Source organism: Bombina bombina, chromosome 1 (genome assembly GCF_027579735.1).
Source record: "Bombina bombina isolate aBomBom1 chromosome 1, aBomBom1.pri, whole genome shotgun sequence".
In the NCBI taxonomy this organism is placed as follows: domain Eukaryota; kingdom Metazoa; phylum Chordata; class Amphibia; order Anura; family Bombinatoridae; genus Bombina; species Bombina bombina.
The window spans coordinates 1,520,095,285-1,520,122,935 of NC_069499.1; the positions used below are offsets into that span (position 1 = coordinate 1,520,095,285).

At 41.3% G+C, this 27,651-nt stretch overlaps 1 protein-coding gene across 1 annotated transcript in view; it reads right to left on the reverse strand.

The window, feature by feature from the left end:
- The window catches only part of STXBP4 (syntaxin binding protein 4), a 736,191-nt gene that overhangs the window by 672,052 nt on the left and 36,488 nt on the right, over positions 1–27,651 (reverse strand). Inside the window, exon 4 of the mRNA XM_053721597.1 lies at positions 10,455–10,561. Within this exon, the coding sequence (XP_053577572.1) occupies positions 10,455–10,561 (107 nt within the window). The remainder of the gene's footprint in view (positions 1–10,454; positions 10,562–27,651) is intronic.

Sequence of the window (27,651 nt, forward strand, 5' to 3'; positions counted from 1 at the left end):
CTCCTATTATCAAATTGTCTTCATTCTCTTGGTATCTTTATTTGAAATGCAAGAATGTAAGTTTAGATGCCGGCCCATTTTTGTTGAATAAATTCATCCACCAATAAAAAAACTGCTGTCCAGAGTACTGAAACCAAAAAAAAAAGCTTAGATGCCTTCTTTTTCAAATAATGATAGCAAGAGAATAAAGCAAAATTGATAATAGGAGTAAATTAGAAAGTTGCTTAAAATTGCATGCTCTTTCTGAATTACAAAAGAAAAATTTTGGGTACAGTGTCCCTTTAAGTAGAAAAACATTATAATGCAGAAAGCATAACATTTCAGCATGTTCTCCTGTTTTTTTCATATATTGCTGCCACTTTACTAAAAACATGCTCACTTGGTACTCTTTAGATAAGGGTTAAAAGTAAAGTAAAATTATATATATATATATATATATATATATATATATATATATAATACTGCCACTTGACAGAGAAAGAAAGGACATGCTGGAATATCAGTGCTAGATTTATTTATTTGCTTTAATTTTTAATATGCTCATATATTTACTAGATTGCAAATACCTTCCCTGGTACTGAGGAGTGGACTATAAGTTTCTTTATTATATCAGTTATGGGCAGTTTTATACATGTGTAACAGCACCACCTAATGGTCAGAGCATTGCTATCCACTGCTAGAGAATATTGATACTAGTCTCCTATACTGCATAGCTTTCTACTCCAGGTTTGTTGTTGTGGACATTTAATTTTTTTTAAATCTATGCCCATGAAAGGGGAAAATAAAAATATTTAAATAAAAAAATCGTCAAATATAGCAGCTTTAGTAAAATGTTTTGCAAATGTGTACTCAATAGTATGCTGGGATTGTACAATGCAAAGTGCAATGTGTAAAATTTTAAGTGATACTAAACCCAAAATTTTCATTTCATGATTCAGACAGAGAGTGCAATTTTAAAGCAACTAATTCTAATTTACTCCTATTATATTTTTTTCTTAGTTCTCTTGCTATCTTTATTTGAAAAGTAGGAATGTAAAGCTTAGGAACCGGCCCATTTTAGCTTCAGCACCATGGATACTGCTTGATTATTTGTGGCTACATTTAGCCACCAACCAGCAAGCGCTACCCATGTGCTGAGCTAAAAATGGAGCGGCTTCTAAGCTTTAATTTTAACCCATAGCAGCTACTTGATTGGCTGTAAGCCTCCAACGTTCTTTTTTGCTAGTTAGTATAAAACACTGGTTTTCAAACCTGTCCTCAGACATTTTGAGGATATCTGAACTAGAGCACAGGTGAAATAATTAGCTGTTAAGTAAACATGTCTATTTTACCTGCTCTAATTCAAGGTAAACCTGAAAACCTGGTCTGTTGGGGAGGCCTGAGGACAGGTTTGAAAACAAGTGGTATAAAAGCATCATTATACACTCGATTTTTCTTTGCATAAATGTTTTGTAGATAATCCATTTATATAGCCCATAACGTTTTTGGTTTTTTTAATAAATGTATAGTTTTGCTTATTTTTAAATAACATTGCTCTGATTTTCAGACTCCTAACCAAGCCCAACGTTTTAGGAGAATACCAAGGTATACCTACTCCAGCTTGCTCCTGTTTGTGTAAAGTCTTTTCATATGCAGAGGAGGGGGGAGTGTGTTATTTCCCACTTAAAGTGGGTGTTCCAGTTACCTTTTTAACAGAGCTAAACTGGAAGCTTCTAAGTAAGTTTTTAAAACGGTTTTATACTGGATTTTTATATCAGTATCTGTGCATCTTATTCTTTATAGTAGTGTCTATTACATGCAGTTATTTGAAAATGGTGTATACGGTTACTTTAAACAGCTTGAGTTGTGTTCCTAACCTAGAAATGCTTCTATTATCAAAATATAAAAATCAAATCTACTTGTTTCTTCTCAGTGCATGAAAGGAGCAATAATCACATGGTCCATGTACCTTCAAAAGGAGTGAAAAGCTGTGTTTCAAATGCACACAAACTGTTGCCTATATAAGGTAGACCACATGGACACAAATCTAAAAGCCACTCATGTGCCACATCATTTCACAACAGTATGTGTGGAAGGAGAATGCATTTGTGTGCACAGTAAGTATACAAGTCTATTGTAAAAATACTTCAAATCTAAAAACGCACAGCTATCCCTTTAAGACATCTAGTTTTACTTAACAATTGCTCAGTAACATGTATTTCATTCAATTACCCACGACTCCCTTCTGATTTTAAACTCTCAGGGCTGCTTCAATTTAGACGCATAAAAAAAACACAAATATCCCAATTTTTCATTATCCAATATTATTAATAACTAGTTGATAAGTCTGCCCAGAGGGCAGTCTGTGTGTTAAAAATGAAACCCCCCAAGCTACAAAAAATAAAAAAGTAAAAATACAAAAAAAAATAAACAAAGCTATCCAAAATAATACAATTAAACCTAAACTAAATACCCCTATAAAAATAAAAAATCCCCCCAAAATAAAAACACCCCCTAATCTAATACTAAACTACCAATAGCCCATAAAATGGCTTTTTGTAGGGCCTTGTCCTAAAGAAATCCGCTCTTTTACATTAAAAATAAACAAAGTCCCCCCTAACAGTAATACCCCCCACCCACCAAACCCCCCCAAAATAAAAAAACTAACACTAATAAACCTAAACTACCCCTTGCCCCTAAAGGGGCATTTGTATGGGCATTGCCCTTAAAAGGGCATTCAGCTCTGTTGCAATTTGCCCAAAAAAAAAACCTAATCTAAAAAAACAAAACGCCCCCAAAAACATTTTTAAAAAAACCTAACACTAAAGCCTCAAATAGGTACTCACAGTTTCCAGACGGGTCTATCATCTTTATCCACAGCGAAGGCGGCGCGGAGGTCTGGAGCGGTCTTCCCAGATGTGGCAATCCTCGGTGGTGGCCATCTGCGGCGGCAGTGCACAGCGGCGGTCCTTGGCGGCATGGAGGCTCCTCTTCATCCGATGTCCATGGTATACTAAATATTGAATGCAAGGTACCGCAATCAATTTGGGGTACCTTGCATTCCTATTGGCTGAATTTTTCAAAACAGCCAATAGGATTAGAGCTACTGAAATCCTATTGGCTGTTCAAATCAGCCAATAAGATTTCAGTAGCTCTCATCCTATTTGCTAATTTTGAACATTTCAGCCAATAGGAATTCAAGGTACCCCAATAAATATGGAGTACCTTGAATTCAATCTTCAGTGCAGAGGACCGCCGCCGCGGAGCACCACCACCGCCAATGACTATCGACACTTCTGAGAAGACCGATCCGGACCTCCGCTCCCCGCCGCCTTCGCTGTGGATGAAGATGATGGACCCGCCTGGAATAAGACCTTCTCCGCCGGACTTCTGAAACCGTGAGTACCTATTTGGGGTTTTAGTGTTAGGTTTTGTTTACATTTTGGGGGGGGGGGTTTGTTTTTTTAGATTAGGTTTTTTTTTGGGCAAAATTGCAAAAGAGCTGAATACCCTTTTAAGGGCAGTGAAAAAGAGCTGAATGCCCTTTAAAGGGCAATGCCCATACAAATGCCCCTTTAGGGGCAATTGGTAGTTTAGGTTTATTAGTGTTAGGTTTTTTATTTTGGGGTGTTTGGTGGGTGGGGGGTTTTACTGTTAGGGGGGACTTGGTTTATTTGTAATGTAAAAGAGCTGATTTCTTTAGGGCAATTCCCTACAAAAATCCCTTTTAAGGGCTATTGATAGTTTAGCATTAGATTAGGGTTTTTTTTTTATTTTGGGGGGCTTTTTTATTTGTATACAGCTTAGGGATTATTTTAGCGCTTGGCTACACACACCCCATCTCTACAGGCTTTTTTATTTTCATAGGGATTAGGTTTAATTTTTTTATTTAGGATAGTGTTGTTTATTATTTTTTGTAATGTTAGCGTTTTTTTTATTTTATGTAATTAGATTAATGTAATTTTTTTTATTTTCTATTGTAATTTATTTTTTTTATTGTAATTAAGGGGTTAATTTAGGGGGTGTTAGGTTAGGGTGCTTAGTCATAAAATTATTTTTTTGTGTTCTGGGGGTTGGCAGTGTAGGAATTAATAGGTAAATTAGGTTTAATGCGTTGTGGGGGGTTGGCGGATTAGGGGTTAATAATTTTATTAGGTAGTTGGCGTTTTTTTCTTAATACTTTGTGTGGCGGTTAGTTTATTTTTTTCTTAGTACGGGCAGCGGTTATTTTTTTTAAAAACAGAATTTATGCTTACCTGATAAATTACTTTCTCCAACGGTGTGTCCGGTCCACGGCGTCATCCTTACTTGTGGGATATTCTCTTCCCCAACAGGAAATGGCAAAGAGCCCAGCAAAGCTGGTCACATGATCCATCCTAGGCTCCGCCTACCCCAGTCATTCGACCGACGTACAGGAGGAAATATGCATAGGAGAAACCATATGATACCGTGGTGACTGTAGTTAGGAAAATAATTCATCAGACCTGCTTAAAAAAACCAGGGCGGGCTGTGGACCGGACACACCGTTGGAGAAAGTAATTTATCAGGTAAGCATAAATTCTGTTTTCTCCAACATAGGTGTGTCCGGTCCACGGCGTCATCCTTACTTGTGGGAACCAATACCATAGCTTTAGGACACGGATGAAGGGAGGGAGCAAATCAGGTCACCTAAATGGAAGGCACCACGGCTTGCAAAACCTTTCTCCCAAAAATAGCCTCTGAAGAAGCAAAAGTATCAAATTTGTAAAATTTGGCAAAAGTGTGCAGTGAAGACCAAGTCGCTGCCTTACATATCTGGTCAACAGAAGCCTTGTTCTTGAAGGCCCATGTGGAAGCCACAGCCCTAGTGGAATGAGCTGTGATTCTTTCAGGAGGCTGCCGTCCGGCAGTCTCATAAGCCAATCGGATAATGCTTTTAAGCCAAAAAGAAAGAGAGGTAGAAGTTGCTTTTTGACCTCTCCTTTTACCAGAATAAACAACAAACAAAGAAGATGTTTGCCTGAAATCTTTAGTGGCCTCTAAATAGAATTTTAGAGCACGGACTACGTCCAAATTGTGTAACAAACGTTCCTTCTTTGAAACTGGATTCGGACACAAAGAAGGTACAACTATCTCCTGGTTAATATTTTTGTTGGAAACCACTTTCGGAAGAAAACCAGGCTTAGTACGCAAAACCACCTTATCTGCATGGAACACCAGATAGGGCGGAGAACACTGCAGAGCAGATAACTCAGAAACTCTTCTAGCAGAAGAAATAGCAACCAAAAACAAAACTTTCCAAGATAATAACTTAATATCTACGGAATGTAAGGGTTCAAACGGAACCCCTTGAAGAACTGAAAGAACTAGATTAAGACTCCAGGGAGGAGTCAAAGGTCTGTAAACAGGATTGATTCTAACCAGAGCCTGAACAAACGCTTGAAAGTCTGGCACAGCTGCCAGCCTTTTGTGAAGCAAAACAGATAAAGCAGAGATCTGTCCCTTCAGAGAACTTGCAGATAATCCTTTCTCCAAACCTTCTTGTAGAAAGGATAGAATCTTAGGAATTTTTATCTTGTTCCATGGGAATCCTTTAGATTCACACCAACAGATATATTTTTTCCATATCTTATGGTAAATTTTTCTAGTTACAGGCTTTCTAGCCTGAATCAGAGTATCTATTACAGAATCTGAAAACCCACGCTTTGATAAAATCGAGCGTTCAATCTCCAAGCAGTCAGTTGGAGGGAAACCAGATTCGGATGTACGAATGGACCTTGAACAAGAAGGTCCTGTCTCAAAGGTAGCTTCCATGGTGGAGCCGATGACATATTCACCAGGTCTGCATACCAAGTCCTGCGTGGCCACGCAGGAGCTATCAAGATCACCGAAGCCCTCTCCTGATTGATCCTGGCTACCAGCCTGGGAATGAGAGGAAACGGTGGGAATACATAAGCTAGGTTGAAGGTCCAAGGTGCTACTAGTGCATCTACTAGAGTCGCCTTGGGATCCCTGGATCTGGACCCGTAACAAGGAACCTTGAAGTTCTGACGAGAGGCCATCAGATCCATGTCTGGAATGCCCCATAATCGAGTTATTTGGGCAAAGATTTCCGGATGGAGTTCCCACTCCCCCGGATGGAATGTCTGACGACTCAGAAAATCCGCTTCCCGATTTTCCACTCCTGGGATGTGGATTGCAGACAAGTGGCAGGAGTGATCCTCCGCCCATTGAATTATCTTGGTCACTTCCTCCATCGCCAGGGAACTCCTTGTTCCCCCCTGATGGTTGATATATGCAACTGTCGTCATGTTGTCTGATTGAAACCTTATGAATTTGGCCTTTGCTAGATGAGGCCAAGCTTTGAGAGCATTGAATATCGCTCTCAGTTCCAGAATGTTTATCGGGAGAAGAGATTCTTCCCGAGACCATTGACCCTGAGCTTTCAGGGGTTCCCAGACCGCGCCCCAGCCCACTAGACTGGCGTCGGTCGTGACAATGACCCACTCTGGTCTGCGGAAGCTCATTCCCTGTGACAGGTTGTCCAGGATCAGCCACCAACGGAGTGAATCTCTGGTCCTTTGATCTACTTGAATCGTCGGAGACAAGTCTGTATAATCCCCATTCCACTGTCTGAGCATGCACAATTGTAATGGTCTTAGATGAATTCGTGCAAAAGGAACTATGTCCATTGCTGCAACCATCAATCCTATTACTTCCATGCACTGCGCTATGGAAGGACGAAGAACAGAATGAAGTACTTGACAAGAGCTTAGAAGTTTTGATTTTCTGACCTCTGTCAGAAAAATCCTCATTTCTAAGGAGTCTATTATTGTTCCCAAGAAGGGAACTCTTGTTGACGGGGACAGAGAACTTTTTTCTATGTTCACTTTCCATCCGTGAGATCTGAGAAAGGCTAGGACGATGTCCGTATGAGCCTTTGCTTTTGACAGAGACGACGCTTGAATCAGGATGTCGTCCAAGTACGGTACTACTGCAATGCCCCTTGGTCTTAGAACCGCTAGAAGGGACCCTAGTACCTTTGTGAAAATTCTCGGAGCAGTGGCTAATCCGAATGGAAGTGCCACAAACTGGTAATGCTTGTCCAGAAAAGCGAACCTTAGGAACTGATGATGTTCCTTGTGGATAGGAATATGTAGGTACGCATCCTTTAAATCCACCGTGGTCGTAAATTGGCCTTCCTGGATGGTAGGAAGGATCGTTCGAATGGTTTCCATTTTGAACGATGGAACCCTGAGAAATTTGTTTAGGATCTTGAGATCTAAAATTGGTCTGAATGTTCCCTCTTTTTTGGGAACTATGAACAGGTTGGAGTAAAACCCCATCCCTTGTTCTCCTATTGGAACTGGATGAATTACTCCCATCTTTAACAGGTCTTCTACACAATGTAAGAATGCCTGTCTTTTTATTTGGTTTGAAGATAATTGAGACCTGTGGAACCTTCCCCTTGGGGGTAGTTCCTTGAATTCCAGGAGATAACCCTGAGAGACTATTTCTAGTGCCCAAGGATCCTGAACATCTCTTGCCCAGGCCTGAGCAAAGAGAGAAAGTCTGCCCCCCACCAGATCCGGTCCCGGATCGGGGGCCATCCCTTCATGCTGTTTTGGTAGCAGCGGCAGGCATCTTGGCCTGCTTACCCTTGTTCCAGCCTTGCATCGGTCTCCAGGCTGGTTTGGGTTGAGAAGTATTACCCTCTTGCTTAGAGGATGTAGAATTAGAGGCTGGTCCGTTTCTGCGAAAGGGACGAAAATTAGGCTTATTTTTAGCCTTAAAAGACCTATCCTGAGGAAGGGCGTGGCCCTTTCCCCCGGTGATGTCTGAAATAATCTCTTTCAAATCAGGACCAAACAGTGTTTTACCCTTGAAAGGGATGTTAAGCAATTTTGTCTTGGAAGACACATCCGCTGACCAAGACTTTAGCCAAAGCGCTCTGCGCGCCACGATAGCAAACCCTGAATTTTTCGCCGCTAATCTAGCTAATTGCAAAGCGGCATCTAAAATAAAAGAGTTAGCCAATTTAAGTGCTTGAACTCTGTCCATAACCTCCTCATACGAAGATTCTTTATTGAGCGACTTTTCTAGTTCTGCCGTAGTGACAGGAACAATGCATGAAATTGGTTGTAGAAGGTAACCTTGCTGAACAAACATCTTTTTAAGCAAACCCTCTAATTTTTTATCCATAGGATCTTTGAAAGCACAACTATCTTCTATGGGAATAGTAGTGCGTTTGTTTAGAGTAGAGACCGCCCCCTCGACCTTGGGGACTGTCTGCCATAAGTCCTTTCTGGGGTCGACTATAGGAAATAATTTCTTAAATATAGGGGGAGGAACAAAAGGTATGCCGTGCCTTTCCCACTCCTTATTTACTATGTCCGCCACCCGCTTGGGTATAGGAAAAGCATCAGGGGGCACCGGGACCTCTAGGAACTTGTCCATCTTACATAATTTCTCTGGAATGACCAAATTGTCACAATCATCCAGAGTAGATAATACCTCCTTAAGCAGTGCGCGGAGATGTTCTAATTTAAATTTAAATGTTACAACATCAGGTTCAGCTTGCTGAGAAATTTTTCCTGAATCTGAAATTTCTCCCTCAGACAAAACCTCCCTCCTGGCCCCTTCAGATTGGTGTGAGGGTATGTCAGAACCGTTATCATCAGCGTCCTCTTGCTCTTCAGTGTTTAAAACAGAGCAATCGTGCTTTCTCTGATAAGTAGGCATTTTAGATAAAATGTTTGCAATAGAATTATCCATAACAGCCGTTAATTGTTGCATGGTAATAAGTATTGGCGCACTAGATGTACTAGGGGCCTCTTGTGTGGGCAAAACTGGTGTAGACACAGAAGGGGATGATGCAGTACCATGCTTACTCCCCTCATCTGAGGAATCATCTTGGGCAATATTATTATCTGTGGCATCATTGTCCCTACTTTGTTTGGACACTATGTCACAATTATCACATATATTTAAATGGGGAGAAACCTTGGCTTTCATACATATAGAACATCGCTTATCTGATGGTTCAGACATGTTAAACAGGCTTAAACTTGTCAACAAAGCACAAAAAACGTTTTAAAATAAAACCGTTACTGTCACTTTAAATTTTAAACAGAACACACTTTATTACTGAATATGCGAAAAAGCATGAAGGAATTGTTCAAAATTCACCAAAATTTCACCACAGTGTCTTAAAGCCTTAAAAGTATTGCACACCAAATTTGAAAGCTTTAACCCTTAAAATAACGGAACCGGAGCCGTTTTTACATTTAACCCCTATACAGTCCCAGGTATCTGCTTTGCTGAGACCCAACCAAGCCCAGAGGGGAATACGATACCAAATTACGCCTTCTATAAGCTTTTTCAGTGGTTCTTAGCTCCTCACACATGCATCTGCATGCCTTGCTTTCCAAAAACAACTGCGCATTAGTGGCGCGAAAATGAGGCTCTGCCTATGACTAGAAAAGGCCCCCATCTGAAAAAGGTGTCCATACAGTGCCTGCCGTTTTTTAACAACAATCCCCAAGATTATAAAAACTATTAAGAGTTATAATCTGCCAAATATGCTTAGCAAAGTAATCGTTTTAGCCCAGAAAAATGTCTACCAGTTTTTTAAGCCCTTATGAAGCCCTTTATTCTTTTACTTAATCTAAGAAAATGGCTTACCGGTCCCCATAGGGGAAAACAGCCTTCCAGCATTACAAAGTCTTGTTAGAAATGTGGCCAGTCATACCTCAGGCAGAAAAGTCTGCCAACTGCTTCCCCCAACTGAAGTTACTTCATCTCAACAGTCCTGTGTGGAAACAGCAATCGATTTTAGTAACGTCTGCTAAAATCATCTTCCTCTTACAAACAGAAATCTTCATCTCTTTTCTGTTTCAGAGTAAATAGTACATACCAGCACTATTTTAAAATAACAAACACTTGATTGAAGGATAAAAACTACATTTAAACACCAAAAAACTCTTAGCCATCTCCGTGGAGATGTTGCCTGTGCAACGGCAAAGAGAATGACTGGGGTAGGCGGAGCCTAGGAGGGATCATGTGACCAGCTTTGCAGGGCTCTTTGCCATTTCCTGTTGGGGAAGAGAATATCCCACAAGTAAGGATGACGCCGTGGACCGGACACACCTATGTTGGAGAAATACTTATTGCGGGCGCTTAGGTTTTTTTTTTAAATACTTATTGCGTGCAGTTAATTTTTTTTTTTTAAATACTTATTGCTGGGTTTTTTTTGTTTTTTTTTTCTAATGCTCCGTTTGCCTTTGCTGCACCCAGGTGGATTCCGAAAATGGCATCTATTACGCTGCATCCAGTTCTGTTGGCTGCCTCACGCTGCCAACATTCCTTTGAGGATGCGTGCGCAACTGACCGACACCGACGGAGGCGTTACAAACACGATTATAGTACAGATAAAAGATGATATCTTAGAGCTAATTCTAATCAGGTAAAGAGATGCTTGTGTCAGGAGAACTTACCTTAACTTAGCTCTGTTTAATATGCTTCTTGCTTCCTCGCATGACACACCAACCAGCGAGTCCTTATTTATACACACAAGCTGATCTCCAGGTCTTAAGCGCCCATCCTAATAAAGACAAGGGAGAAAAATAATGGACGGGAATTCTGTGAAAACAAATAAACCTAACAGCATAATTTCAAAAGCATGGGGCGTTTGTTTTTTTAAGACTAATACTACAATTAATGAAATGTAACTGTTTATTCATTCAGAGGGTTAAAACTGTCACTATAAAGCTTTTCTGCAGGCTTCAAATTTACACTACTCAATAACAATCCAGCAATGTACTTCTCAGTTAACTAATTTCTGGGCCAGCCATTAAGTTTGTGTCACTTATATTCTTAGCCAATCTTGATCACCGTTTAAAAAATATATATATATATATATATATATATATATATTTATGCTTACCTGATAAATTTATTTCTCTTGTGGTGTATCCAGTCCACGGGTTCATCCATTACTTGTGGGGGATATTCTCCTTCCCAACAGGAAGTTGCAAGAGGACACCCACAGCAGAGCTGTCTATATAGCTCCTCCCCTAACTGCCACCCCCAGTCATTCGACCAAAGACAAGCAAGAAAAAAGGAGAAACTATAGGGTGCAGTGGTGACTGTAGTTTAAAAATAAAAAACACCTGCCTTAAAATGACAGAGCGGGCCGTGGACTGGATACACCACAAGAGAAATAAATTTATCAGGTAAGCATAAATTTTGTTTTCTCTTATAAAAGTGTATCCAGTCCACAGGTTCATCCATTACTTGTGGGATACCAATACCAAAGCTTTAGGACACGGATGAAGGGAGGGACAAGGCAGGAACTTAAACGGAAGGCACCACTGCCTGTAAGACCTTTCTCCCAAAAATAGCCTCCGAAGAAGCAAAAGTATCGAATTTTAGAAAAAGTGTGAAGCGAAGACCAAGTCGCCGCCTTACAAATCTGTTCAACAGAGGCCTCATTTTTAAAAGCCCATGTGGAAAAGACGTTCCTTCTTTGAGGAAGGATTAGGACATAATGAAGGAACAACAATCTCCTGATTGATGTTCTTAATAGATACTACCTTAGGAAGAAACCCAGGTTTGGTACGCAAAACTACCTTATCTGCATGGAAAATCAGATAAGGCGAATCACACTGTAAAGCAGATAACTCCAAAACTCTTCGAGCCAAGGAGATAGCTACTAGAAACAGAACTTTCCAAAGATAAAAGTTTAATATCTATGGAATGCAAAGGTTCAAACGGAACCCCTTGAAGAACTTTAATAACTAAATTTAAACTCCATGGCGGAGCAACAGGTTTAAACAAAGGCTTAATTCTAACTAAAGCCTGACAAAACGCCTGAACGTCTGGAACCTCAGCCAGACGTTTGTGCAAAAGAATAGACAGAGCAGAAATCTGTCCCTTTAAGGAACTAGCAGACAATCCTTTCTCCAATCCCTCTTGGAGAAAGGATAAGATTCTAGGAATCCTGACTTTACTCCATGAGTAACCCTTGGATTCACACCAATGAAGATATTTACACCATATCTTATGATAGATTTTCCTGGTGACAGGCTTTCGAGCCTGAATTAAGGTATCAATGACTGACTCGGAAAAGCCATGCCTTGATAGAATCAAGCGTTCAATCTCCAAGCAGTCAGACGCAGAGAAATTAGATTTGGATGTTTGAAAGGACCTTTAAGTAGAAGGTCCTGCCTCAGCGGCAGAGTCCATGGTGGAAAGGATGACATGTCCACCAGATCTGCATACCAAGTCCTGCATGGCCACGCAGGAGCTATCAAAATCACCGAAGCTCTCTCCTGCTTCATCTTGGCAATCAGACGAGGGAGCAGAGGAAACGGTGCACATAAGCCAAGCTGAAGGACCAGGGCGCTGCTAGAGCACCTATCAGCGCTGACTTGGGATCCCTGGACCTGTAACGAGGAAGCTTGGCGTTCTGACGAGACGCCATGAGATCCAGTTCTGGTTTGCCCCATAGTTGAATCAACTGGGCAAATACCTCCGGATGGAGCTCCCACTCCCCCGGATTAAAAGTCTGCCGACTTAGAAAATCCGCCTCCCAGTTCTCTACTCCTGGGATATGGATAGCTGAGAGATGGCAAGAGTGAACCTCTGCCCATAGAATTATCTTTGAAACCTCCAACATGGCCAGGGGGCTCCTTGTACCCCCCTGATGGTTGATATAAGCTACAGTCGTGATGTTGTCCGACTGAAATCTGATGAACCTGACCGCAACTAGCTGATGCCAAGCCTGAAGAGCATTGAATATCGCTCTTAGTTCCAGAATGTTTATCGGAAGGAGGGCTTCCTCCTGAGTCCACGAACGCTGAGCCTTCAGGGAGTTCCAGACTGCGTCCCAGCCCAGAAGGCTGGCATCTGTCGTCACTATAGTCCATTCTGGCCTGCGGAAGCTCATTCCCCTGGACAGATGGACCCGAGATAGCCACCAGAGAAGAGAATCCCTGGTCTCTTGATCCAGATTTAGCAGAGGGGACAAATCTGTGTAATCCCCATTCCACTTATTGAGCATGCAAAGTTGCAGTGGTCTGAGATGTAGGCTGGCAAATGGAACTATTTCCATTGCCGCTACCATTAAGCCGATTACTTCCATACACTGAGCCACTGACGGCTGAGAAGTGGAATAAAGAGCAGGGCAGGAAGTTAGAAGCTTTGACAACCTGACCTCTGTCAGAAAAATCTTAATTTCTACTGAATCTTAGAGTTCCTAGGAAGGAAACTCTTGTGAGAGGGGAGAGAGAACTCTTTTCTTCGTTCACCTTCCACCCCTGAGACCTCAGGAATGCCAGAGCAATGTCCGTATGGGACTTGGCGATTTGAAAATTCGAAGCCTGTATCAGAATGTTGTCTAGGTAAGGAGCCACCGCTATGCCTCGTGGCCTTAGAACCGCCAGTAGAGACCCTAGAACCTTCGTAAAGATTCTTGGTGCCGTGGCTATCCGAAGGGAAGAGCCACAAACTGGTAATGCCTGTCTAGGAAGGCAAACCTGAGAAACCAATGATGATCTCTGTGTATCGGAATGTGGAGATAAGCATCCTTTAAGTCCACGGTAGTCATATATTGACCCTCCTGGATCATAGGTAGGATGGTTCGAATAGTCTCCATCTTGAAGGATGGGACCCTGAGAAATTTGTTTAGGATCTTGAGATCCAAGATTGGTCTGAAAGTTCCCTCTTTCTTGGGAACTATAAACAGATTTGAATAGAATCCTTGCCCCTGTTCCTTCCTTGGAACTGGGTGAATCACTCCCATAACCAGAAGGTCTTGAACACAACGTAAGAATGTCTCTCTCTTTATCTGGTTTGCAGATAATTGTGAGAGATGAAATCTCCCCTTTGGAGATGAGGCTTTGAAATCCAGAAGATATCCCTGGGAAACAATCTCCAGAGCCCAGGGATCCTGGATGTCTCTTGCCCAAGCCTGGGCAAAGAGAGAAAGTCTGCCCCCAACTAGATCCGGTCCCGGATCAGGGGCTACTCCTTCATGCTGTCTTAGAGGCAGCAGCAGGTTTTTTTTGGCCTGCTTTCCCTTGTTCCAAGCCTGGTTAGGTCTCCAGACTGGCTTGGACTGGGCAAAATTTCCTTCTTGTTTTGCAGTAGAGGAAGTTGAAGCTGCGCCACTCTTGAAGTTTCGAAAGGAACGAAAATTAGTCTGTTTGGTCCTTAATTTGTTGGAACTATCCTGGGGAAGGGCATGGCCTTTTCCTCCAGTAATATCAGAAATGATCTCCTTCAGTCCAGGCCCGAATAGGGTCTGCCCTTTGAAGGGAATGTTGAGAAGCTTAGACTTTGAAGTAACATCAGCTGACCAGGATTTAAGCCATAGCGCCCTACGCGCCTGAATGGCAAAACCTGAATTCTTAGCCGTTAGCTTTGTTAAATGAAAAACTGTGTCAGAAATAAATGAATTGGCTAACTTAAGAGCTTTAAGCCTGTCTAGGATATCATCCAACGGGGTCTCCACCTGTAGAGCCTCTTCAAGAGACTCGAACCAGAAAGCCGCTGCAGCAGTGACTGGGGCAATGCATGCAAGAGGCTGGAGAATAAAACCTTGTTGTATAAAGATTTTCTTAAGGAAACCCTCTAATTTTGTATCCATTGGATCTAGGAAAGCACAACTGTCCTCAACGGGGATAGTTGTACACTTAGCTAGGGTAGGGACTGCTCCCTCCACCTTAGGGACCGTCTGCCACGAGTACGGTACACCTGGTCTATCCCATTCCTTCGTAATAATTTCTGAAAACCTCTTATGGATTGGAAAAATATCAGTGTAAACAGGCACTGCAAAGTATTTGTCCATTTTACACAATTTCTCTGGGATTACAATGGTGTCAGTCATCCAGAGTTGCTAAAACCTCCCTGAGCAACAAGCGGAGGTGTTCAAGCTTAAATTTAAACGTGGCAGGAAACTCTACAAAACAGCAGTGTGTATAGAAGGCACAGTGAGCACACAGAAAATGGTAAAGGATATAACCCTTTAAAAAAAAAATGAAATAAAACCACTGGTGACACTAAGAGAGGATTAGTTTAAAAGAAAAAAAAACAAAAAACAACATCAACAACATGTAAAACCTACAAAAATAAATTGCCATTCTATGCAAGAAGTACAATATATGAAATTATGAGTGCAATGTCATCTGTCAAACTGCAATGTGGTATGTACAGTTAAAAGAACTTAAAATTAAAAACAAAATTTATGATAAATATAATTCAAAGCCCAAGATGGCTGCTAAACTGGGAGCTCTGTCCAAATGATTTGCAATCCGCCTTGTAAATGACAATTTGTGCACCCATCCAGCCTAAAATTGAATCTATTTAAGCAGCCGACTCTCAGCTGGATTGAAAGATACCTATATTTAAAAGGACAGAGGCCTCCCAGACTGGATTGCTGGGAGATCTCTTGGCGGCCTGTAAGGAAGAGTACTCAGCACCCCCCCCCCCCCCCAGGGAACTGGGTGAGCAGAGTAAACACTGTGCCTCTGCATTCATTTGTTATTTTACTGCCATGGAGGAGTTATATTGTGTTTTCAAGGCTCTGATGGAGGACTACGAGATGAAAATATGTGCGAGAATAGACAAAATTATATTATCTACGAATGATAGAGCTGCCACGTGGGGAGAGGTGTCATGGAGAGCATTGCGGTTCCCTGAGCTGCAGAGCGTAAGCTCAGAAATTTGTCCAGCGGCAGGAGATAGTAGCTGCATGATGCAGAGTTTATCTGACCCCCTCCTCCCGTGTGACACTTTACAGAACGGGACTTTGAGCCAGCGGAGGTTATTTGGGGCGATCCTACAGACACCTACTGGCGACCCGGGGAACACAAGGAGGTGCGAGACTCATCAGTGGAGGATTACTCTCGGCGCCCCGGCTCGGGATGTTCCCCTGCTGACCTGTGTGAGAGCGGAATTGGCCCTTCTGGTGCTGGATCGCTTAGAGATCACGGCACTACGTCTCAGGAGGTAAAAGGCCCGGCTGGGCATTCCTATCAATACCCCTGTTACATGGATGTCCTGGGGCGTTACTTCGATATGCTACATCTGTTTTGGCAAGCCGCCCTGCAACAAGATATGAACTGCTGGGACATTTCTCATAATAGAACAGAGGTAGGATAAATTCTTACAACTTGTTGGCAGCTGAGGACTGTTAAAGTAGGTGAGACGGTTCTTGTCTGTTATGTTCCTGCCTAAACATCCAACATACTGTCGGTTCAGGGGGTTGCGAGTTGCGACCCTATTTATTTTATGACGACCAAGAGTCCGATGCTCCGATAAGGAGGTTATGTATGGCTACTATAAGTGTGAATGGAAACCGTCATGTCTCTATTTCCTGTAGTAATGATGGACTTTATATATTATTCACTCGAATAGAGGAGAGACTGCTTGTATTGTACTCAAATTCTGGTTAATACCCCCTGTTCTGTTGTAAGTGTCATTAAGATTCCTAACTGTGCTACCTCCATATATGTGTTTACAAGAGGAACTCCACTGTGTTATCTGTCTAAGTTCATTATCAATTCTGTGTATTAAGGGTGCTATTATACTTAGTCATGATAGGAGTTCTATAGCTGATGCAGCGTGTATATTAAGGATATCTTGCTGGGGTGCATTTTAGCGTTCACATGTCTAATATAATTTCTATATCTAGATGTTACCTCATATGTGTGCCATTAACTGAGCTGATTATGTGGGCCTTGCTATACTATAGCTCTCTGAATTTATCTCTTTAGCCTGAGCACAACGTTAATTCATATGTAACTCTCTGTCTATTTTAGTGGGTAGTAGGGGAAGCCTCCTTATAAATGAGTAGCTTGCTTTTTATCACATAGATGTCTTTAGTTCCCTAGCAACCTGGGTGCGCTGTCTGCGGCCGAGACTGTGCAGCTAGGGCACATTTTTCCCCTGGAATACTCTGGAGTATCTAGAGATTTAGTGAATAGATATCTGGGGTCTAGTTATATAGTAGGATCCCTACTCAAAATTGCTACATATGGTACCTATAGATTATAGTAAGATTAGGACAAGAATTACCATTTTTAGTCCTTTGTGGAGGCCTTAACTTTCCTTTTAACTTTTGAACTCATACTACCCACTATATATATATACATATATTTCAGGGACTAATACTGGCTCACTTTGTTAGTCTTAAGATTTGTGTAGAAAATTAGATTTGAGACTAAGTTCAACATGTCAATATGCTCCTCTGTCTAATGGCTCTTGATTTCCTGGGAGCTTTTGGCTCTCTGCTTAGGTTGTTATAACTGTTGCATATTTTGAACTAAAGTGCAGGCCCGAAGGGGGCTTGAGTGGCTCACAATCCCTCAGACTAGAGTTATACATTTGCGGGGTCTGTAAGTGGCCTTGGTTATTAAGGAGGGAAAAAAATAGAGGTTACTATAGAGGTTACTATGGTATAGTAGTATCGGGCGAGCAAGCTTTATATATTGGGCCCTAGAGGGTCCCTGCAGCTATAACCCCTTACATTTACCTCATTCCTATTTTTAACACCTGTGGCCCTAGAGTGGTCGCTAATTTTCACACGAGGTATATACCACATATTTTCGCGTGTTTTCAGGGGGTTCTGTGAAAAAATGTATATTACTGATACTACTAATTTCCTTATTATGGACAAGTATAAGCCTGAGTATACTAAGAAATTACTACCGAAATCTAGGCTTAAAACTGGTTATTTGTTATATTGCATGTTCAATGTCCGATAGAAAATGTACTTTTGTAAAAAGAGGTAACATTCATGGCTGGATAATGTGCTTCCAGGTTTAGACCTGTATAGGATATATAGTCTTGAGGACATGTCTGTTTTATTAGCTGTATAAACTTTACTGTATGTCATATGGGCATGTTGCCATGCTGTTTTCTCAAGAATCTGTTTATGTATGTTGTCTTACCTCAATAAAAATTATTTTGAAAAAAAAAAAAAAAATTTCAATGCTGTCATTTCAGAGTCAGACTGAAGTAACGCCTTCCCTGAATCAGAAATGTCACCCACAGATAGAAGCTCTCCTGCTTCGGCTTCTGTACATTGTGAGGGTATATCAGACATAGCTACTAAAGCTTCAGAAAGCTCTGTTTTGTTCTAGCCCCAGAGCTGTCTCGCTTTCCTTGTAACCGTGGCAGTTTGGACAATACCTCTGTGAGGGTATGATTCACAACTGCTGCCATGTCTTGTAAGGTAAACGCATTGGACGCGCCAGATGTACTTGGCGTCACTTGCGCAGGAAATAAAGGTTCTGACACATTGGGAGAGCTAGGTGGTTTAACCTCCCTGTGTCAGTCTGAGAAACCTCTGGTGATAAATCTTTAAAACCCATAATATGGTCTTTATAACTTATAGAAAGGTCAGTGCATTTGGTACACATTCTAAGAGGGGGTTCCACAATGGCTTCTAAACATAATGAACAAGGAGTTTCCTCTATGTCACACATGTTTAACAGACTAGTAATGAGACCAGCAAGCTTGGAAAACACTTTAATAAATGTGAAAAAGCAATTAAACAAAAACGGTACTGTGCCTTTAAGAGAAAAAAACTAACACATAAACTGCAAAACAGTGTTAAAAAGTAGTAAACTCTACGAAATTTTTACAGTGTGTATAAGAGACTAAAGCAGCATTGCACCCACTTGCAAATGGATGATTAACCCCTTAGGCCCCAAACCGGATAAGAAAAACTGTAAAACCGTTAAAAAACAGTCAAACACACTGCCATAGCTCTGCTGTGGCTCCTACCTGCCCTTAAACACGATTTTTGCAGGGAAAAAACCCTCTATAGTGGTCCTAGATGCCAGAGGACTCCTTTAGGGAAGCTGGATGTCTCAGTCTGAATATCAACTGCGCATAAAGTGTGCGAAAATAGGCCCCTCCCACCATGCACTCAATGCCAGAGGCCCTTAAAAATGTACTCCTAGGAGTATTCTAACAAGCCATGTGGAAAACTAGGCCCCAAATAAAGATTTATCACCCTCAGAGAAAAAACGTTTTTTCTGTAAGTTATGCAAACGTTTTTACACTAAGTAATATGAGAGTTAACATGAATATTACCCTTATCTTGTAAGCATGATCCCAGTCATTAAATCACTGTATCAGGCTTACCTCAAATATACCAGGCATTGTCAGCATTTTCTAGACCTTATCATCTCTCTAGAAAAAAATAATATACTGAACATACCTCAAAGCAGGTGATCTGCAAACCGTCCCCCCAACTGAAGTTTTCTTTCCATACTCTTCAGTTATGTGTGAGAACAGCAATGGACCTTAGTTACAAACCGCTAAGATCATCAACCTCCAGGCAGATTCTTCTTCCAATTTCTGCCTGAGAGTAAAACAGTACAACGCCGGTACCGTTTAAAAATAACAAACTCTTGATTGAAGGTAAAAACTACACTAAGTCACCACATATCTCTTGATACTTCCTTTCTTGTCGAGAGTTGCAAGAGAATGACTGGGGGTGGCAGTTAGGGGAGGAGCTATATAGACAGCTCTGCTGTGGGTGTCCTCTTGCAACTTCCTGTTGGGAAGGAGAATATCCCCCACAAGTAATGGCTGAACCCGTGGACTGGATACACCTTAACAAGAGAAAACATAATTTATGCTTAACTGATAAATTTATTTCTCTTGTGGTGTATCCAGTCCACGGATCATCCATTACTTGTGGGATATTCTCCTTCCCAACAGGAAGTTGCAAGAGGATCACCCACAGCAGAGCTGCTATATAGCTCCTCCCCTCACTGCCATATCCAGTCATTCGACCGAAACAAGACGAGAAAGGAGAAACCATAGGGTGCAGTGGTGACTGTAGTTTAATTAAAATTTAGACCTGCCTTAAAAGGACAGGGCGTGCCGTGGACTGGATACACCACAAGAGAAATAAATTTATCAGGTAAGCATAAATTATGTTTTCTCTTGTTAAGTGTATCCAGTCCACGGATCATCCATTACTTGTGGGATACCAATACCAAAGCTAAAGTACACGGATGATGGGAGGGACAAGGCAGGAACTTAAACGGAAGGAACCACTGCCTGCAGAACCTTTCTCCCAAAAACAGCCTCCGAAGAAGCAAAGGTGTCAAATTTGTAAAATTTTGAAAAGGTGTGAAGCGAAGACCAAGTCGCAGCCTTGCAAATCTGTTCAACAGAGGCCTCATTTTTAAAGGCCCGGGTGGAAGCCACAGCTCTAGTAGAATGAGCTGTAATCCTTTCAGGGGGCTGCTGTCCAGCAGTCTCATAGGCTAAGCGTATTATGCTCCGAAGCCAAAAGGAGAGAGAGGTTGCCGAAGCTTTTTGACCTCTCCTCTGTCAAGAGTAAACGACAAACAGGGCAGATGTTTGACGAAAATCTTTAGTAGCCTGTAAGTAAAACTTCAAGGCACGGACTACGTCCAGATTATGCAAAAGACGTTCCTTCTTTGAAGAAGGATTAGGACACAATGATGGAACAACAATCTCTTGATTGATATTCCTGTTAGAAACCACCTTAGGTAAAAAACATAATTTATGTAAGAACTTACCTGATAAATTCATTTCTTTCATATTAGCAAGAGTCCATGAGCTAGTGACGTATGGGATATACATTCCTACCAGGAGGGGCAAAGTTTCCCAAACCTCAAAATGCCTATAAATACACCCCTCACCACACCCACAATTCAGTTTAACGAATAGCCAAGAAGTGGGGTGATAAAAAAGTGCGAAAGCATATAAAATAAGGAATTGGAATAATTGTGCTTTATATAAAATCATAACCACCACAAAAAAAGGGCGGGCCTCATGGACTCTTGCTAATATGAAAGAAATGAATTTATCAGGTAAGTTCTTACATAAATTATGTTTTCTTTCATGTAATTAGCAAGAGTCCATGAGCTAGTGACGTATGGGATAATGACTACCCAAGATGTGGATCTTTCCACACAAGAGTCACTAGAGAGGGAGGGATAAAATAAAGACAGCCAATTCCTGCTGAAAATAATCCACACCCAAAATAAAGTTTAACGAAAAACATAAGCAGAAGATTCAAACTGAAACCGCTGCCTGAAGTACTTTTCTACCAAAAACTGCTTCAGAAGAAGAAAATACATCAAAATGGTAGAATTTAGTAAAAGTATGCAAAGAGGACCAAGTTGCTGCTTTGCAGATCTGGTCAACCGAAGCTTCATTCCTAAACGCCCAGGAAGTAGAAACTGACCTAGTAGAATGAGCTGTAATTCTCTGAGGCGGAGTTTTACCCGACTCAACATAGGCAAGATGAATTAAAGATTTCAACCAAGATGCCAAAGAAATGGCAGAAGCTTTCTGGCCTTTTCTAGAACCGGAAAAGATAACAAATAGACTAGAAGTCTTACGAAAAGATTTCGTAGCTTCAACATAATATTTCAAAGCTCTAACAACATCCAAAGAATGCAACAATTTCTCCTTAGAATTCTTAGGATTAGGACATAATGAAGGAACCACAATTTCTCTACTAATGTTGTTGGAATTCACAACTTTAGGTAAAAATTCAAAAGAAGTTCGCAACACCGCCTTATCCTGATGAAAAATCAGAAAAGGAGACTCACAAGAAAGAGCAGATAATTCAGAAACTCTTCTGGCAGAAGAGATGGCCAAAAGGAACAAAACTTTCCAAGAAAGTAATTTAATGTCCAATGAATGCATAGGTTCAAACGGAGGAGCTTGAAGAGCTCCCAGAACCAAATTCAAACTCCAAGGAGGAGAAATTGACTTAATGACAGGTTTTATACGAACCAAAGCTTGTACAAAACAATGAATATCAGGAAGAATAGCAATCTTTCTGTGAAAAAGAACAGAAAGAGCAGAGATTTGTCCTTTCAAAGAACTTGCGGACAAACCCTTATCTAAACCATCCTGAAGGAACTGTAAAATTCTCGGTATTCTAAAAGAATGCCAGGAAAAATGATGAGAAAGACACCAAGAAATATAAGTCTTCCAGACTCTATAATATATCTCTCGAGATACAGATTTACGAGCCTGTAACATAGTATTAATCACAGAGTCAGAGAAACCTCTTTGACCAAGAATCAAGCGTTCAATCTCCATACCTTTAAATTTAAGGATTTCAGATCCTGATGGAAAAAAGGACCTTGTGACAGAAGGTCTGGTCTTAACGGAAGAGTCCACGGTTGGCAAGAGGCCATCCGGACAAGATCCGCATACCAAAACCTGTGAGGCCATGCCGGAGCTACCAGCAGAACAAACGAGCATTCCTTCAGAATCTTGGAGATTACTCTTGGAAGAAGAACTAGAGGCGGAAAGATATAGGCAGGATGATACTTCCAAGGAAGTGATAATGCATCCACTGCCTCCGCCTGAGGATCCCGGGATCTGGACAGATACCTGGGAAGTTTCTTGTTTAGATGGGACGCCATCAGATCTATTTCTGGAAGTTCCCACATTTGAACAATCTGAAGAAATACCTCTGGGTGAAGAGACCATTCGCCCGGATGCAACGTTTGGCGACTGAGATAATCCGCTTCCCAATTGTCTACACCTGGGATATGAACCGCAGAGATTAGACAGGAGCTGGATTCCGCCCAAACCAAAATTCGAGATACTTCTTTCATAGCCAGAGGACTGTGAGTCCCTCCTTGATGATTGATGTATGCCACAGTTGTGACATTGTCTGTCTGAAAACAAATGAACGATTCTCTCTTCAGAAGAGGCCAAAACTGAAGAGCTCTGAAAATTGCACGGAGTTCCAAAATATTGATCGGTAATCTCACCTCCTGAGATTCCCAAACTCCTTGTGCCGTCAGAGATCCCCACACAGCTCCCCAACCTGTGAGACTTGCATCTGTTGAAATTACAGTCCAGGTCGGAAGCACAAAAGAAGCCCCCTGAATTAAACGATGGTGATCTGTCCACCATGTTAGAGAGTGTCGAACAATCGGTTTTAAAGATATTAATTGAGATATCTTCGTGTAATCCTTGCACCATTGCTTCAGCATACAGAGCTGAAGAGGTCGCATGTGAAAACGAGCAAAGGGGATCGCGTCCGATGCAGCAGTCATAAGACCTAGAATTTCCATGCATAAGGCTACCGAAGGGAATGATTGTGACTGAAGGTTTCGACAAGCTGTAATCAACTTTAGACGTCTCTTGTCTGTTAAAGACAGAGTCATGGACACTGAATCCATCTGGAAACCCAGAAAGGTTACCCTTGTCTGAGGAATCAAAGAACTTTTTGGTAAATTGATCCTCCAACCATGATCTTGAAGAAACAACACAAGTCGATTCGTATGAGATTCTGCTAAATGTAAAAATTCTTGGAGCTGTAGCTAGGCCAAACGGCAGAGCCACAAACTGGTAATGCTTGTCCAGAAACGAGAATCTCAGGAATTGATAATGATCTGGATGAATCGGAATATGCAGATATGCATCCTGTAAATCTATTGTGGACATATAATTCCCTTGCTGAACAAAAGGTAAGATAGTCCTTACAGTTACCATCTTGAACGTTGGTATCCTTACATAACGATTCAATATTTTTAGATCCAGAACTGGTCTGAAAGAATTCTCCTTCTTTGGTACAATGAAGAGATTTGAATAAAACCCCATCCCCTGTTCCGGAACTGGAACTGGCATAATTACTCCAGTCAACTCTAGATCTGAAACACATTTCAGAAATGCTTGAGCTTTTACTGGATTTACTGGGACACGGGAAAGAAAAAATCTCTTTGCAGGAGGTCTCAACTTGAAACCAATTCTGTACCCTTCTGAAACAATGCTCTGAATCCAAAGATTGTGAACAGAATTGATCCAAATTTCCTTGAAAAAACGTAACCTGCCCCCTACCAGCTGAGCTGGAATGAGGGCCGCACCTTCATGTGGACTTAGAAGCAGGCTTTGCCTTTCTAGCTGGCTTGGATTTATTCCAGACTGGAGATGGTCTCCAAACTGAAACTGCTCCTGAGGATGAAGGATCAGGCTTTTGTTCTTTGTTGAAACGAAAGGAACGAAAACGATTATTAGCCCTGTTTTTACCTTTAGATTTTTTATCCTGTGGTAAAAAAGTTCCTTTCCCACCAGTAACAGTTGAAATAATGGAATCCAACTGAGAACCAAATAATTTGTTACCCTGGAAAGAAATGGAAAGTAAAGTTGATTTAGAAGCCATATCAGCATTCCAAGTTTTAAGCCATAAAGCTCTTCTAGCTAAAATAGCTAGAGACATAAACCTGACATCAACTCTGATAATATCAAAAATGGCATCACAGATAAAATTATTAGCATGCTGAAGAAGAATAATAATATCATGAGAATCACGATGTGTTACTTGTTGCGCTAAAGTTTCCAACCAAAAAGTTGAAGCTGCAGCAACATCAGCCAAAGATATAGCAGGTCTAAGAAGATTACCTGAACACAGATAAGCTTTTCTTAGAAAGGACTCAATTTTCCTATCTAGAGGATCCTTAAACGAAGTACCATCTGACGTAGGAATAGTAGTACGTTTAGCAAGGGTAGAAATAGCCCCATCAACTTTAGGGATCTTGTCCCAAAATTCTAATCTGTCAGACGGCACAGGATATAATTGCTTAAAACGTTTAGAAGGAGTAAATGAATTACCCAAATTATCCCATTCTTTGGAAATTACTGCAGAAATAGCATTAGGAACAGGAAAAACTTCTGGAATAACCACAGGAGCTTTAAATACCTTATCTAAACGTTTAGAATTAGTATCAAGAGGACCAGAATCCTCTATTTCTAAAGCAATTAGTACTTCTTTAAGTAAAGAATGAATAAATTCCATTTTAAATAAATATGAAGATTTATCAGCATCAACCTCTGAGACAGAATCCTCTGAACCAGAGGAATCATCAGAATCAGAATGATGATGTTCATTTAAAAATTCATCTGTAGGGAGAGAAGTTTTAAAAGATTTTTTACGTTTACTAGAAGGAGAAATAACAGACATAGCCTTCTTTATGGATTCAGAAACAAAATCTCTTATATTATCAGGAACATTCTGCACCTTAGATGTTGAAGGAACTGCAACAGGCAATGGTACTTTACTAAAGGAAATATTATCTGCTTTAACAAGTTTGTCATGACAATCAATACAAACAACAGCTGGAGGAATAGCTACCAAAAGTTTACAGCAGATACACTTAGCTTTGGTAGATTCAGCACTTGACAGCGATTTTCCTGTAGTATCTTCTGACTCAGATGCAACGTGAGACATCTTGCAATATGTAAGAGAAAAAACAACATATATATAAAGCAAAATTGATCAAATTCCTTAAATGACAGTTTCAGGAATGGGAAAAAATGCCAAAGAACAAGCTTCTAGCAACCAGAAGCAATAAAAAATGAGACTTAAATAATGTGGAGACAAAAGTGACGCCCATATTTTTTCGCGCCAAATAAGACGCCCACATTATTTGGCGCCTAAATGTTTTTTGGCGCCAAAAATGACGCCACATCCGGAACGCCGACATTTTTGGCGCAAAATAACGTCAAAAAATGACGCAACTTCCGGCGACACGTATGACGCCGGAAACGGAAATAGAATTTTTGCGCCAAAAAAGTCCGCGCCAAGAATGACGCAATAAAATGAAGCATTTTCAGCCCCCGCGAGCCTAACAGCCCACAGGGAAAAAGTCAAATTTTAAGGTAAGAAAAATGTTAAATTAAAATGCATTATCCCAAATATGAAACTGACTGTCTGAAAATAAGGAAAGTTGAACATTCTGAGTCAAGGCAAATAAATGTTTGAATACATATATTTAGAACTTTATAAACAAAGTGCCCAACCATAGCTAGGAGTGTCACAGAAAATAAGACTTACTTACCCCAGGACACTCATCTACATATAGCAGATAGCCAAACCAGTACTGAAACGAGAATCAGCAGAGGTAATGGTATATATAAGAGTATATCGTCGATCTGAAAAGGGAGGTAAGAGATGAATCTCTACGACCGATAACAGAGAACCTATGAAATAGACCCCTTAGAAGGAGATCACTGCATTCAAATAGGCAATACTCTCCTCACATCCCTCTGACATTCACTGCACGCTGAGAGGAAAACCGGGCTCCAACTTGCTGCGGAGCGCATATCAACGTAGAATCTAGCACAAACTTACTTCACCACCTCCATCGGAGGCAAAGTTTGTAAAAACTGAATTGTGGGTGTGGTGAGGGGTGTATTTATAGGCATTTTGAGGTTTGGGAAACTTTGCCCCTCCTGGTAGGAATGTATATCCCATACGTCACTAGCTCATGGACTCTTGCTAATTACATGAAAGAAACCCAGGTTTGGTACGCAGAACTACCTTGTCTGAATGAAAAATCAGATAAGGAGAATCACAATGTAAGGCAGATAACTCAGAGACTCTTCGAGCCGAGGAAATAGCCATCAAAAACAGAACTTTCCAAGATAAAAGTTTAATATCAATGGAATGAAGGGGTTCAAACGGAACTCCCTGAAGAACTTTAAGAACCAAGTGTAAGCTCCACAGGGGAGCAACAGTTTTAAACACAGGCTTAATCCTAACCAAAGCCTGACAAAATGCCTGGACATCTGTAACTTCTGCCAGACGCTTGTGCAAAAGAATAGACAGAGCAGAGATCTGTCCTTTTAAAGAACTAGCTGATAAGCCTTTGTCCAAACCCTCTTAGAGAAAGGACAATATCCTAGGAATCCTAACCTTACTCCATGAGTAACTCTTGGATTCACACCAATAAAGATATTTATGCCATATCTTATGGTAGATTTTCCTGGTGACAGGCTTCCGAGCCTATATTAAGGTATCAATGACTGACTCGGAGAAGCCACGCCTTGATAGAATCAAGCGTTCAATCTCCATGCAGTCAGTCTCAGAGAAATTAGATTTGGATGATTGAAAGGACCTTGTATTAGAAGGTCCTGCCTCAGAGGCAGAGTCCATGGTGGAAGAGATGACATGTCCACTAGGTCTGCATACCAGGTCCTGCGTGGCCACGCAGGCACTATCAGAATCACCGATGCTCTCTCCTGTTTGATTTTGGCAATCAGTCGAGGGAGCAGAGGAAACGGTGGAAACACATAGGCCAGGTTGAAGAACCAAGGAGCTGCTAGAGCATCTATCAGCGTTGCTCCCAGGTCCCTGGACCTGGATCCGTAACAAGGAAGCTTGGCGTTCTGGCGATACGCCATGAGATCCAGTTCTGGTTTGCCCCAACGATGGGCAAGTTGAGCAAACACCTCCGGATGAAGTTCCCACTCCCCCGGATGAAAAGTCTGACAACTTAGAAAATCCACCTCCCAGTTCTCTACGCCTGGGATGTGGATCGCTGACAGGTGGCAAGAGTGAGACTCTGCCCAGCGAATTATCTTTGAGACTTCTAACATCACTAGGGAACTCCTGGTTCCCCCTTGATGGTTGATGTAAGCCACAGTCGTGATGTTGTCCGACTGAAATCTGATGAACCTCAGTGTTGCTAACTGAGGCCAAGCTAGAAGAGCATTGAATATTACTCTTAACTCCAGAATAGTTATTGGGAGGAGTTTCTCCTCCTGAGTCCACAATCCCTGAGCCTTCAGGGAGTTCCAGACTGCGCCCCAACCTAGAAGGCTGGCATCTGTTGTTACAATCGTCCAAACTGGCCTGCGAAAGGTCATACCCTTGGACAGATGGACCCG